This window comes from Mobula birostris, chromosome 15 (genome assembly GCF_030028105.1).
Source record: "Mobula birostris isolate sMobBir1 chromosome 15, sMobBir1.hap1, whole genome shotgun sequence".
NCBI classification, from domain to species: Eukaryota; Metazoa; Chordata; class Chondrichthyes; order Myliobatiformes; family Myliobatidae; genus Mobula; species Mobula birostris.
In genome coordinates this window covers 24,649,234-24,664,216 of record NC_092384.1, presented here as the reverse complement: position 1 = coordinate 24,664,216, position 14,983 = coordinate 24,649,234, and the positions used below count along the sequence as shown (strand labels likewise).

At 43.7% G+C, this 14,983-nt stretch overlaps 1 protein-coding gene across 6 annotated transcripts in view; it reads left to right on the top strand.

Annotated features, from left to right (window-relative positions):
• The window catches only part of nlrc5 (NLR family, CARD domain containing 5), a 218,189-nt gene that overhangs the window by 79,569 nt on the left and 123,637 nt on the right, over nucleotides 1-14,983 (top strand). For all 6 annotated transcript variants that reach the window (XM_072279467.1, XM_072279466.1, XM_072279468.1 and 3 more), the window contains exons 13-15: nucleotides 923-1,006; nucleotides 8,665-8,748; nucleotides 9,261-9,350. In XM_072279467.1, coding sequence (XP_072135568.1) covers nucleotides 923-1,006; nucleotides 8,665-8,748; nucleotides 9,261-9,350 — 258 coding nt within the window. The remainder of the gene's footprint in view (nucleotides 1-922; nucleotides 1,007-8,664; nucleotides 8,749-9,260; nucleotides 9,351-14,983) is intronic.

Here is a 14,983-nt window from a genome sequence, read left to right as displayed (position 1 = left end):
TCATCAGGTAATCTGTTTTATTCATGACATTAACTGAGGGAGAAATAGCAGCCAAACTCACATGTTCTTTGGTAAATGGGATTATTTATGTCTACCTGAGAGGGGCCCTTGATCAACTATCTCATTTGACACCCCAGACTTCCGCTATACTGTAATGGAATGGGATGGAAGAGTCTCCAAAAAGTGGTGGATACCACCAAGTCAATCACAGGCAAAGCTTTCCATGCCACTGAGCACATTTTTAAGGAGTACTGCCTGCCACAAGAAAACAGCTTATACTTTCAAGGACTCCCGCCATCTAGCCGATGCTCCCTTCTCTCTGCTGCCATCAGGAAGGAGGTGCAGAAGCCTTAGGTCCCACACCACCAGGTTCAGGAACAGTTCTTGCCCTTCAATCATCAGGCTCCTGAACCAGCATGGATAACTTCACTCACCTCAATACCGAACTGATTCTGAAACCTATAGACTCCCTGTCAAGGGGAATATAACTCATGATCTCAGTATTATTTATCTATCTATATGTAAATTAGTTATTATTTCTATTTATTTGTACAATTTGTCTTCTTTTGTACTTTGGTTGTTTATCGGTCTGTGAGTATAGTTTTTCATTGATTCTTTGTTCTACTGTGAATATCTGCAAGAAAATGAATCTTAAAGTAGTATATAGTGGCATATATGTAGTTAATAAATTTACTCTGAACCCCGATGGAGTTTAGGCATTGATTATGTCTCTGCAGTGGGACTTGACTTGACAATCTTCTGACTGAAAGTTAAGGTTGCCAGCAGCTGATGCATGGCTCATACGGCAAGAAATTGGGCAACAGTTAGTTTTGAGGTGGTGGGGCAAACAGTTATATTAAAAGATTTGTTAGATTTCTGAAGTTTTATCTGCATGAACTGACGTTATATGCTTCCTTTACAGTCTAATGAACTGCAAATTAAAAGAGCAGCATGTACAATCTCTCAGCCAAATCTTGCAGCACAGTCCTCAACTGGCATGTCTCGAGTAAGTTGAACATCTTCTTTGTAATGCATTGAAACAGAAAGTACTCTTGCACTCAAAGATTTAAAACAATTTGACCAATGTGAGCACCAGGCCAGATTGGAAAGGTCAGGTACAGGCTGAATCAAGGCAGTGGGTTCTAGACCCGAGAGCCCGGCACCCGCTGTTTGGCTGATTTACAGAACATAGAATAGTACAGCACAGTACAGGCCCTTCGGCCCACAATGTTGTGCCGACCCTCAAACCCTGCCTCCCATATAAGCCCCCACCTTAGATTCCTCCATATACCTGTCTTGTAGTCTCTTAAACTTCACTAGTGTATCTGCCTCCACCACTGACTCAGGCAGTGCATTCCACCCATCAACCACTCTCTGAGTAAAAAACCTTCCTCTAATATCCCCCTTGAACTTCCCACCCCTTACCTTAAAGCCATGTCCTCTTGTATTGAGCAGTGGTGCCCTGGGGAAGAGGCGCTGGCTGTCCACTCTATCTATTCCTCTTATTATCTTGTACACCTCTATCATGTCTCCTCTCATCCTCCTTCTCTCCAAAGAGTAAAGCCCTAGCTCCCTTAATCTCTGATCATAATCCATCGTCTCTAAACCAGGCAGCATCCTGGTAAATCTCCTCTGTACCCTTTCCAATGCTTCCACATCCTTCCTATAGTGAGGTGATCAGAACTGGACACAATACTCCAAGTGTGGCCTAATCAGAGTTTTATAGAGCTGCATCATTACATCGCGACTCTTAAACTCTATCCGTCGACTTATGGAAGCTAACACCCCATAAGCTTTCTTAACTACCCTATCCGCCTGTGAGGCAACTTTCAGGGATCTGTGGACATGTACCCCGAGATCCCTCTGCTCCTCCACACTACCAAGTATCCTGCCATTTACTTTGTACTCTGCCTTGGAGTTTGTCCTTCCAAAGTGTACCACCTCACACTTCTCCGGGTTGAACTCCATCTGCCATTTCTCAGCCCTCTTCTGCATCCTATCAATGTCTCTCTGCAATCTTTGACAATCCTCTACACTATCTACAACACCACCAACCTTTGTGTTATCTGCAAACTTGCCAACTCACCCCTCTACCCCACATCCAGGTCGTTAATAAAAATCACGAAAAGTAGAGGTCCCAGAACAGATCCTTGTGGGACACCACTAGTCACAATCCTCCAATCTGAATGTACTTCCTCCACCACCACCCTCTGCCTTCTGCAGGCAAGCCAATTCTGAATCCACCTGGCCAAACTTCCCTGGATCCCATGCCTTCTAACTTTCTGAATAAGCCTACCGTGTGGAACCTTGTCAAATGCCTTACTAAAATCCATATAAATCACATCCACTGCACTAGCCTCATCTATATGCCTGGTCACCTCCTCAAAGAACTCTATCAGGCTTGTTAGACACGATCTGCCCTTCACAAAGCCATGCTGACTGTCCCTGATCAGACCATGATTCTCTAAATGCCTATAGATCCTATCTCTAAGAATCTTTTCCAACAGCTTTCCCACCACAGACGTAAGGCTCACTGGTCTATAATTACCCGAACTATCCCTACTATCTTTTTTGACAAGAAAACAACATTCGCCTCCCTCCAATCCTCCGGTACCATTCCCATGGACAACGAGGACATAAAGATCCTAGCCAGGTCAGATTTAAGCATCAGGTCAGATTTAAAAGGTCAGGGTGTTGGGGCCAGAGGAGAGGGGCAGTCCAATGTATTGCTCACTGCTCATGAGGTTTACTCATGTCTGCACTGAACTGAGGCTGTGGCCTGCAGTTAACGGACTCCTTGTTTGGCTGTGACTGGCTTTGTGGCTGTAAACTCACTTCTGTGAAGTTCAATTCTGAATGTTATTTACTTACTTCTATCGCTTACATGATTTGTTTGCATGTTGGGTGTTTGACGATCTTCTTTGTTTTTCATGGTTCCTATTGGGTTTCTTTGTTTTGTGGCTGCTTGTAAGGAGTCAAATCTCAAGCTTGTGCATGGAATGCATCCTTTGATAATAAATGTACTTTGGAATTTACTGCAAGTGATTTGTGCAGACAGGAGCAGATTCAGATCAAAGTTCATTTCTGTCTCAACAGATCTACTTACCTAGTTACTGTCCGAAACTTCCTTTTGAAGCATTTGCAAATTCGATTCACAAAACAGCCAATATTTCTTTCGAAATATGTAAAAAAACATGTAACTATCTGGCTCTTCTCATATCCTGCTTAGAAAATCATAAGGGTGTTTTACAAGCAAAGAAATAATTTTGTAATGAGTCACATTTGCAATTTGGCAGCCAAATTTACACATAGATGCTCCCACAAAGAGCAACGGGTAAATGATAAACGTTTTTGGAAAAGTCAACAAGGAATAAGGATCAAGCATGACATTAAGGCAAAACTGTGCACTGGAATCTTCTGTGTTCACCTAAGATGGGTCTTCACTCCAGGCACGTTGATACTATTACAATTTGCCCACCTTACAGTTTGGATAATTCATATGGGGCTCAGTCATTTGTGGGCAGATCTGTAGGAATGGCTTTAATTGTTGCTGCCAGTTGACAAACATAACTAGAATCTATGGTTGCCTGGGTGAATGTGAAGAATTCAGGGACTTTATCAATGGGAATTTCCAGAACCTTGGAGTTGAATTGACCACAGGTATTCTCACTCAACCTCAAGAGCAAAAGTCATGGAAGCTCCAAAGGGTGACGAAGGGGAGAAACTCCACTAAAACTCATGCGAACCCTGCTATTTATTTCTGTCTCATTTCCTTTTGAAATTGATTTATTGTTGTCACGTGTACTGAGGTACAGTGAAAAACTGTATTTTGTATGCCATCCATCCTGATCATTACAGTCGTACTTGGTTGATATTAGTAACTAAGGAGATGAAGCAGAGGTAGGCTTTTCAGCCACTTGTGCCTGCTGTGACATTGTCGCTGATCTTTTACGACAAATAGCCTTGCATTCCCTTAATATTCCAAAAATCTCTCCTTCCGTAGTTCTCTTCAGTAGAGAATTCCAAAGATTCTATCCGCTGACATCCAACTCTTGGTTTTAGGCATTTCAGCCAGGTGACATGTCATTTTCAGCTCTGCCTTGTTGAGTTTGTGTCACTTCATGTTTAAGTGCTATGCCTTCAGTGTTGGCATTGACCGTCCTGGCCAGGTCCTCCCGTGATCAGTAGCAGGCGCCTTTGGCAGTGTTGGCATTGACCGTCCTGGCCGTGTCCCCCCGTGATCAGTAGCAGGCGCCTTTGGTAGCGTTGGCATTGACCGTCCTGGTCACGTCCCACGTCCCCCCGTGATCAGTAGCAGGCGCCTTTGGCAGTGTTGGCATTGACCGTCCTGGGCACTTCCCCCTGTGATCAGTAGCAGGCGCCTTTGGCAGTGTTGGCATTGACCGTCCTGATCACGTCCCACGTCCCCTCGTGATCAGTAGCAGGCACCTTTGGTAGTGTTGGCATTGACTGTCCCAGTCACGTTCCCCCGTGATCTGTAGCAGGCACCTTTGGTTGCTTAGTCTTGGTTCACCATTCTGGCCTGTTCTCCTTGACATTTCAAGGCCAAGATCCACAATAGAGGAACGTTTTTACCCTCGGTCAGCTGATCTCTTCTTGATTTGAGGAGCAGTCTGGGAGTTGCAGCTTCTGAGTATGGGCTAGATGATTCATCGGGCAAGCTTTGAGGTCTCTCCAAAGCTCAGCGTCTCAGAAACAGTCCTTTCAACCTATTGAACTGCGTTGGGCATCACAATCTCGTTTAGCTTTATCCTACACTAAGCTAGCTTTATTCTCCCTATATTGCCATTGACTCTCTCTTTATTCACCTACACACTAGAGTCACCTCTCAGTGATTCAATTACATTTCCTACCTGCATATCTTTTGGATGTCGGAGGAGAATGGAGTACTTGCAGGAATCCCACTCATGCACGGGGAGAGCAAGGAAAATTGACACAGACAGCTCCTGGGATTGATGTGGTTTGCTGGAAATGTGAGACAGCAGCTGCCCCTATACCACCCAGTTTTCTGTTAACAATCACTTATCAAATGCCTTCTAGTAGTTCATTAAACAACATCCTAACCCCTGCCTGTACACAATGATGGGCAGTATCGACTAGCTAATTTCTACTTCTAAAACCAGGTGCCAAGTTCTACACAGCTCCTACACCTCATAATGGGCAGATTCTTCTCATGACTGGTAAGAAAGTCCCCCATCTTTGTTCCATGCTGATTCTCCAAGTGTAATCCCAGGCTCAATTTCCTGACTGAACACTGACCGCTTCTTTATCAAAAGGGTTCTGTTGAGAGCAGATGCCTAGTTCTGTCTCTGAATGACCTTGAAAGTGAAGCCCTCCCTCCAGGCTGATTAGCTGTTGGTGTCAAGTGGCCTGCAGATTGGGAATGGATTCAAGCAGAATAACTGAATCCCAGATAAAAGAAAATGTTGAAAACAGCCAGCGTGTTGACCAGTATCTGTAATGGGAAGCAGAGTTAATGCTTCAAGTGGAAGATCCTTTGCCAGAACTTAATTTCCTTTCTCCACAGATGCTGCCTGACCTGCTGAATATTGCTTACGTTCTCTGTTAACTTCAGATTTCCAGAATCTGTAGTTTTTTGGATTTCAAATGGATCTCTGAATGGAATTTACACGAGGGCCTTTTGAGAAAATGTTCACAAGTAGCCACATGTGGAATTAATCACAAACAGGAGAAAATCTGCAGATGTTGGAAATCCAAATTAACACACACAAAATGCCGAAGGAACTCTGCATCTATGGAGATGAATAAACAGTCAACATTTCAGACCCAGACCCTTTTCAGATCTTCTGATGAAGGGTTTCGGCCCAAAATATTGACTATTCACCTTTTTCCACAGATGCTGCCTGGCCTGCTGAGTTCCTCCAGCATTTTATGGGTGTTACATAGTCATACTTTATTGATCCCGGGGGAAATTGGTTTTCGTTACAGTTGCACCATAAATAATAAATAGTAATAGAACCATAAATAGTTAAATAGTAATACGTAAATTACACCAGTAAATTATGAAATAAGTCCAGGACCAGCCTATTGGCTCAGGATGTCTGACCCTCCAAGGGAGGAGTTGTAAAGTTTGATGGCCACAGGCAGGAATGACTTTCTATGACACTCTGTGTTGCATCTCGGTGGAATGAGTCTCTGGCTGAATGTACTCCTGTGCCCACCCAGTACATTATGTAGTGGATGGGAGACATTAACCAAGATGGCATGCAACTTAGACAGCATCCTCTTTTCAGACACCACCGTGAGAGAGTCCAGTTCCATCCCTACAACATCACTGGCCTTACGAATGAGTTTGTTGATTCTGTTGGTGTCTGCTACCCTCAGCCCGCTGCCCCAGCACACAACAGCAAACATGATAGCACTGGCCACCACAGACTCGTAGAACATCCTCAGCATCGTCCGGCAGATGTTAAAGGACCTCAGTCTCCTCAGGAAATAGAGACGGCTCTGACCCCTCTTGCAGACAGCCTCAGTATTCTTAGACCAGTCCAGTTTATTGTCAATTCGTATCCCTAGGTATTTGTAATCCTCCACCATGTCCACACTGACCCCCTGGATGGAAACAGGGGTCACCAGTACCTTAGCTCTCCTCAGGTCTACCACTAGCTCCTTAGTCTTTTTCACATTAAGCTGCAGATAATTCTGCTCACACCATGTGACAAAGTTTCCTACTGTAGCCCTGTACTCAGCCTCATCTCCCTTGCTGATGCATCCAACTATGGCAGAGTCATCCGAAAACTTCTGAAGATGACAAGACTCTGTGCAGTAGTTGAAATCCGAGGTGTAAATGGTGAAGAGAAAGGGAGACAAGACAGTCCCCTGTGGAGCTCCAGTGCTGCTGATCACTCTGTCGGACACACAGTGTTGCAAGCACACGTACTGTGGTCTTCCATTAACATGTGGAGTTAATGTCCCTTTCTTAGCTGCTGGCTGTCATCTAAGAGCCAGAATATGAAACTTAACATAAAAAGGGAGTCCAACACAAAACTAATCAGTTTCCCTGAACATAATTGTGATTGCTTGGTGCCCATTTCCAATTCCAAACTGTAAGAATGATTCTGTCGAGTTCGAATGTGAAATCACCAAGTTCCCTAATGCTATTTCACTGCATCCTTGGATACAGAGAATACAGGCATTTTGATTTGGAGTTTCCACATCAGATAAAATAATTCCTCTCTAGATCTATAGTTATTCAAATCCTTTTATTCCTTCAACGGTTTTTTAAGGCATTCTTTTTAAGCGCAGGCACTGTAAATCAATTTAGAATTTAACTGTATTAAGTCAGCACAAGTTCTGTCGACAAGTCAAGGGGTGGCATGGTGGCATAGATCAATTCCAGTGACCTGGGTTCAGCCCTGACGGCTGGTGCTGTCAGAGTGAAATTAATGATTATCCAGGATCAACTTTATTTGCCTTATACCCTTACCTGTATCAGGGACTTGCTGCAGAGTGTTGGCCCGGGCACCATGTGCAATGCGAAACCACACTCAACAATTGTAAAAATAAAGATTTATATTAAAAAAGTCAAGTTAGAGGTTAAAGGATTGAAATGGAATAAAATGTTCATAAACACAAAAATACCAACATGTGTTTATAATGTAAACATCATGATAAAAGGTGGTTTAAAATGTCTACAGTGCTGTGAATTGATGGAGGTAATAGATAGAGAAATATATATATATATATATATATATCGTATTAATATTATTTAAATATATAGGTTTCCCCACATACTTTGGTTTCCTGTCATATCCAAAAGAAGTAGATTAATCACCTGCTGTAAATTGCCTCTAATGTATGGGTGAGTGGTCGAAATGGGGAGGTGTTGATGAGAATAGGTTGCTGGGATGCTTTGTGAGGAAATGTGTGATTGCATAGGATTGTTGGACTGAATGGCTTCATTCAGTGTTGTATGGGAATAAGGAAAACAAAATGTTTGTGAATTGAATAACTGCTGAGCTAAGTTCAACCATGTAGCTTATGAGAACAACGAGCTTCCTCTGGTCTGCGCCCATGACCCTTGCCTCTCTCTCTCTATTCCTGCTCTCTGTGTTCACCAGCGGACGATGGGCTACCAGGGTTGTTGGATGTGACGGGTCTTTGGCTGCCACAGAACAGGAACACTGATGTCAGACGACTGTGGGGAGTGCAACATTACGGCACGCCCTGCTTGCTTGGGAGAGCACTGATAGTGACGGTCAGCCCTGAGGTTCAGGTTCGCGTACAGGCTGGAGTGCTGGTCTTCCGAGCAGAACCAGTAGGTGCTAGTGGTTGCTCCTAGCCTGGCTTTAGAAGATCCTCCTCAGTATCTGCCTTCAGCTCAGTCACATGTAAAGTAGTACAAAGAGCAAGGGCAGCAGCTCCCTTCTGAACCAAGAGAAAAGAAAGAAGAAAGAAGAAAAGAGGGAAATCATCCATTGCAGAGGGTCCTGGTGGGACCACACTTGTAATTAACTTGTCCTGGTGGAACCACACTTGTAATTAACGGGGTCTTTATCTAAGCACATCTGTAATGATGTGAAGTCTTGGTGGTGCCACACCTGGAAATTACATACATTGTATCTTGTTGGGGCTTTAGCTGTACATTTCTCAGAAATATCAACTTTGAATGTTTTTCTTTAGTTTGTCTGACAATGAATTAGAAGATCACGGTTTGAGAAGACTTGTCAAGTGCCTTCCAGAATTTAATATTTCCAAATCAATTAAGTAAGTCTGTAAATCACTTGCTATTATTTCTATTATGTGCAATTCACAGTATATTAGCTGGTAACAACAAGTGTACAATTTGAATAACAGAGGTAGCTGAGACAGTTGGCAGGCAGAATGTTAGCATGCATATTGAAGAGCTTCTCTCCCATTTGAAATTTTGACCTGTATATTAATGGACAGTTAAATAAGCTAATTTTTTTCACCTTTTTCAAATAAAACAACTGATGTCATATGGCACTGAGATCAATAAATGGTCCCTGTAGTAGGTCATTGTACGAGTACCATTCCTAATAATTGCAGTAGAAGAGAGATACTGTGAGGAAAGTGTGTTTGTTTAGGTACAAGGATATAATTTCCATAAAATCACGAAGGTTCAGGTGACACACCTACATTAATGAAGCTGAACCGTGACCACCAATCACTGTGTAAAATGGTCTTTGGTCAACAATGTTCAGAGAAGTAAAATATGCCCGTTTTCAACTTTCTTTTAAAATTCCTTTCCATCTTAGCCTCAGCGAGAATGGCTTCTCTGAATCGGGTGTTCTCTGCTTGGTCACAGTCATGAAGGAGTGCCCCAACGTGCTGGAAATAGAAGTGAGGTAAACAAGAGCATTTTTCTACTACAGGCTTAGTGCCATGCAATGTGTAGAGCACAACTTTGAATGTAAGAGTTACTGGAGCCTGTTGAAAGGAAGATCAGATTGAGTGTGTGGAGGACAATTAAAATGCTGATATTTAGTTAAAACTTATCACTTTAGATTTTACATTTCCAGTGAAAGGTAATGAGTCTGTAATGTTTCTTCCGCCTCACAAGCTGCCTAACCTGTTATTCCACATTCTCTATTATTTAAGATTTCAAACATTTATAATATTTTGCTTCTTAACGGTATAAGTTCAAATCCCAACATATTGATTGAATATATTAATTTTAAACATTCCATCAGGTTCATTATCACTGACATATAGAAGCAGAGAAACATGGAAAACCTACAGCACAATACAGGCCCTTTGGCCCACAATGCTGTGCTGAACATGTACTTACTTTAGAAACTACCTCGGGTTACCCATAGCCCGCTATTTTTCAAAATTATTTTTCTTATGTCTTTGGTGACATACCAATTCTCCTCAAGCACCTAATTAAATAGAGCCGCTGTTATGCCTTCTTTGTAATTGCATCAATGTGTTGGACCCAGGATAGATCTTCAGAGCTGTTGACACCCAGGAACTTGAAATTACTCACCCTTTCTACGGCTAATCCCACGATAAGGATGTTGTGTTTTGCCTCAGCTTCCCCCTTTCTCAAGTCAACAATCAATTCCTTGGTCTTACTGACATTGAGTGCAAGGTTGTTGCTGACACTACTCAACCAGCTGACCCATCCCACTCCTGTAGACCTCCTCGTCACTCTCTGAAATTCTACCAGCAATAGATATGTCATCAGCCACACAATCTACACCCTAGCGCACTCTCTTTTTCATTGTGGCCATACGGGCAGATTCCTGTTGGAGGCTTGGCAAGCTCATGGCAGTACAGGGTCTCGTCCAGTGAAAGTGGCTCTTTGCACAATGAGAGTCTGCTTATTAATTGCCAGATATGACATTCAAGTTGAACTAAAGTACAAAATGCTAGAAATATGCAGCAAATCACATGGTATTTGTGGAGAAAGAAACAGCACTTCTGGTGGATGACATAAAACCATAAGCTCAGAAGACAGGAGTAGAGTTAGGTCATTTGGCCCATTGAGTCTGCTCTGCCATTCTATCACGGCTAATTGATTATCCGTCTCAACCCCATTCTCCTTGTAATGTTTGACAACCTTACTGATCAAGAATCAATTCAAGCTCCGCTTTAGATATACCCAATGACTATATGTTGTGGAATTTGTTGTTTTGCGGCAACGGTACAGTACAATGCAAAGAAAACTATGGAAAAGAGCCTTCGGGACCATCACAGAGGCTTCTGAGCGAGCCTCCGGATGGCTATGCCTATGACCGTGGACCCTTGCTGTTGGGACACAAGCCAGCGCCTGATCAACCCTGGCTGGGTCACCTGGGCAAGAGTGTCTGACAGTGACAGACCTGAAAAACCCGATAACCCCAGGTTATGTCACTAATGATGAGTCTGAGCCCATCCTAGGGTGTATTTCAGCAGCATTACAATTAGATATTTTGCAATGAGTGACGGTGAACCTGAATCATTTGATTGCCTTGAAAGCTCAGCTGGTTTACCAATGTCCAGTATAGAAGGAAGTCCAACATCTTTGCCCAATCCAGCCTGCACATGACTCCCACCCTATATGAAATGTTAGATTCTAACAATGAACAAGAGGCTGGCTGAAGAGACATACTAGTCTTCTTATTCAGATCAACCCACTGCAAATTGGCAATCAAGTATAAACATTATCATCCCTGTCCATAAATATCTACGAATATATCTTAAGAAAGATTTTGATTACTGCAGGAACCTTGCAGCCTAAGTGTGGGATTGATGCTGATTCAGATATTGATGACAGAAAAAAAACTCAAGCCTGTTGCGGTAACAATATTCTTGGTGTCCTGACTTTGCTGATTAATGTCTGGGATGAAAGGGAAGAAAAGGAACAATGAAGAAAGATCTACATTCTTTTGAAATTTAGAGGAACGAGGGTGCTCTTATTGAAGTGTAGAAGGTACTGAGGGTCTTAACAGGAGAGGTGTTTAAATGTTGCCACTCCTGAGAAAATCTCCAGCGAGGGGACATGATAACTAATGTTAGAGAGCAACCATTTGAAACTGAGTGCACAGGAACTTCTCACAGATGGTGGGGAATCCAGGGTGAATTTGATCATATTATGATCACTTTCCTCTAGATTCCTTTACCTTAATCATCTCATAGGCATTCTGGAAATTCCCCCCTCTTGGAATCCGGCACCAACCTGATTTTTCCAATCTATCTGCATACTGAAATCCCCCTTGACTATTGTAACATTGCCCTTTTGACATGCATTTTCTATCTCCCATTGTAATTTGTAGACCACATCCTTACTACTGTTTGGGGGTCTGTGTACAACTCCCATCAGGGTCTTTTTTTTACCCTTGCAACTCCTTAATTCTATCCACAATGATTCAACACCTTCCGACCCTATGTCACCTTTCCCTAATGATTTGACTTATTTTTCACCTTCAGAGCAACTCCACCTCCTCTGCCTTCCTGCCTGTCTTTTTGATACAATGTGTATCCTTGGACCTTAAGCTCCCAGCTATAATCTTCTTTCAGCCATGGTTCAGTGACACCTACAACATCATACATGCCAATCTGCAACTGTGCTATGAGTTCATCTACTTTATTCTGTAAACTGCACACATTTAAATATAACAGCTTCAGTCCTGTATTCACTCTTTTCGATTTTGTCCACCTTTTACATTGGAAGTCATCCTGTTGACTGCAATTTTAGCCCTATCAACAGCCTCTCCTCACTACACATTGCCGCTGTTTGCAAACCAGCTACCTCATCTTCAGCACTATGATCCACTTTTCCTACGATAATTCTTGCATTGAAATATATGCAGCTCTGGACTCTAGTCACACCATGCTCAACCTTTTGACTCCTGACTTTTTCTGAGGTCTTATCAACATCTACATCCACAACCTCTCCACTAACTGTTCTGGCACTCTGGTTCCCATCCCCCTGCAACTCTAGTTTAAACCCCATTGTGTAGCATTAACAAACCTTACTACTGGGATATCTGTTCCCCTCCGGTTGAGGTGCAAACCGTCCCTTCTGTGTAGGTCCTACCTTACCTGGAAGAGAGCCCAACGATGCAAACATCCTATGACCTCCCTCCCACTCCAACTCCTTAGCCGCATGTTAAACTGTATAATCTTCCTAGTTCTGGCCTCACTAGCATGTGGCACGGGTAGCAAGCTGAGATCACAACCCTGGAGGTCCTGCCCTTTAACTTAGCACCTAACCCCCTGAACTCCCCAAACAGATCCTCATCACTGGTCCTACCCATGTCATTTGTACCTACATGGACCATGACCTCTGACTCTTCACCCTTCTAACTGAGAATGCTGAGGACTCGATCTGAGATGTCCCGGGCCCTAGCACCTGGAAGGCAACATACCGACCAGAAATCTCGTTCTCACCCACCAAACATCCTGCCCATTCCTCTAACTAATAAATCACCTACCATCACAGCATGCCTCTTCTACCCCGTTCCCTTCTGAGTCACAAAGGCAGACTTAAGTGCCGGAGACTTGACCTTTGTGACTCTCCTCTGTTAGGTCGACCCCTCCAACAGTATTCAAAGTGATATACCTGTTGCTGAGGGGGACATCCACAGGGGTACTCTGCACCAGCTCCTTAAACCCTTTCCCCTTCCTAACTGTCAGCCAGTCTCCTGTGTCCTGCACCTTGGGTGTAACCACCTCTCTATATGTCCTACCTCCTGAATGGTCCTGATTTCATCCAGTTCCAGCTCCAGCTCCTTAACGTGGATTGTTAGAATCTGCAGCTGGATCCACTTCTCGCAGTTGTAGTTGTCAGGGCCACTGGGAGCCTCCCTGCCTTCCTGCATCCCGCAAGAGGAGCATTCCACTATCCTGCCTGGCATCTCTACTGTCCTAACTGAGCAGACGTAAAGAAGGGAAGGGAAAAGAACTTAACCTGGAGCTTTTCTTTCTCTTTGCTGAAGCCTCGAAGAGCTGAACCCTCAAGATCACCACTCTGACTCTGTCCACCCAGACGGCCGCTGAACTGCCCCTGCCTTACCTTAATTTGCTCTTGCTAATTAATCCCCAACTCAGACTGGTCGCTGGTCAAAGCTCTATTGCACTGAAGTGACCTGCAGCTCCCTTTCACAAACAAGAGAAAATCTGCGGATGCTGCAAATCCAAGCAGCACACACCCTGCAGTCGACGTTTCAGGCCAAGACCCTTCAGCAGCCCGAAACATCGACTGTACTCTTTTCCACAGATGCTGCCTGGCCTGCTGAGTTCCTCCAGCATTTTGTGTGTGTTGTCTGCTGCTCCCTTTTCTACTTGAGCAGCGGACCTGAGTGAAATCCCCTCCTCTCAAAACTTCCCATGTCCGGGTTGGTCGCTGGTCAAAGTTTTATATCCCTTACAATCCTCCACCTTAGTGAGTTGTGAACGCTGGATCATAAAACCATACGACCATAAGATACAGGAGTAGAAGTGGGCCATTTGGCCCATCAAGTATGCTCTGCCATTGAATCATGGGCTGATCCAATTCTTCCAGTCATCCCCACTCCCCTGCCTTCACCCCATACTCTTTGATGCCCTGGCTAATCAAGAACCTATCTATCTCTGCCTTAAGTATACCCAATGACAGCCTCCACAGCTGCTCCTGGCAACAAATTCCACAGATTTATCACCCCCTAACTAAAGTAATTTCTCTGCATCTCAGTTCTAAAAGGATGTCCTTCAATCCTGAACTCGTGCCCTCTTGTCCTAGAACCTCCTACCATGGGAAATAACTTTGCTATATCTAATCTGTTCAGGCCTTTTACCATTTGGAATGTTTCTATGAGATCCCCCCTCATTCTCCTGAACTCCAGTGAATACAGCCCAAGAACTGCCAGACATTCCTCATACAGTAACCCTTTCATTCCTGGAATCATTCTCGTGAATCTTCTTTGAACCCTCTCCAATGTCATTTGGGAGTATTTAAAAAGGAAGTGCATGTATGTTTTTTAAAGTTCAAGGAATTGTTAGGTTTCCTGGTTTTTCCATCAGCCCTTTTAAGGGCCTGATTGATTTCCTCCACCTTGTAGCCATTCTGTAGGAACATCGTGCATAATGATCTTATTTCCTTGGGGAGACTCCTCGGGTCTGAAATAGTTAATCAAAGTAGAAAGAACCACTCTACATTGGGAGGTGTGATGGTGCTGTTATTGATGAGGTATAAGTCCGTGTGAGTGAGTTTCCGATAGATGTCATGTCCGAGGCGACCATCTGGTTTGCATTGTATTAGAATGCCCAGGAACAGGAGGCAACCATTCTTCTCCATCTCCATCGTGAATTAAATGTTTGGATGTATACGGTTCAGATGGTCGTGGAACTGTTGGGGAGCCTGGACTCCATGAGGCCCCACTACAAGGGTGTCATTGATGTATCAATTTATGAAGGAGATGGAGAAGAATGGTTGCCTCTCGTTCCGGGACATCCTAATATAACAGAAGCTGGATGGTAGCCTGGGACATGGTGTCTTTCGGAAACCCACTCACAG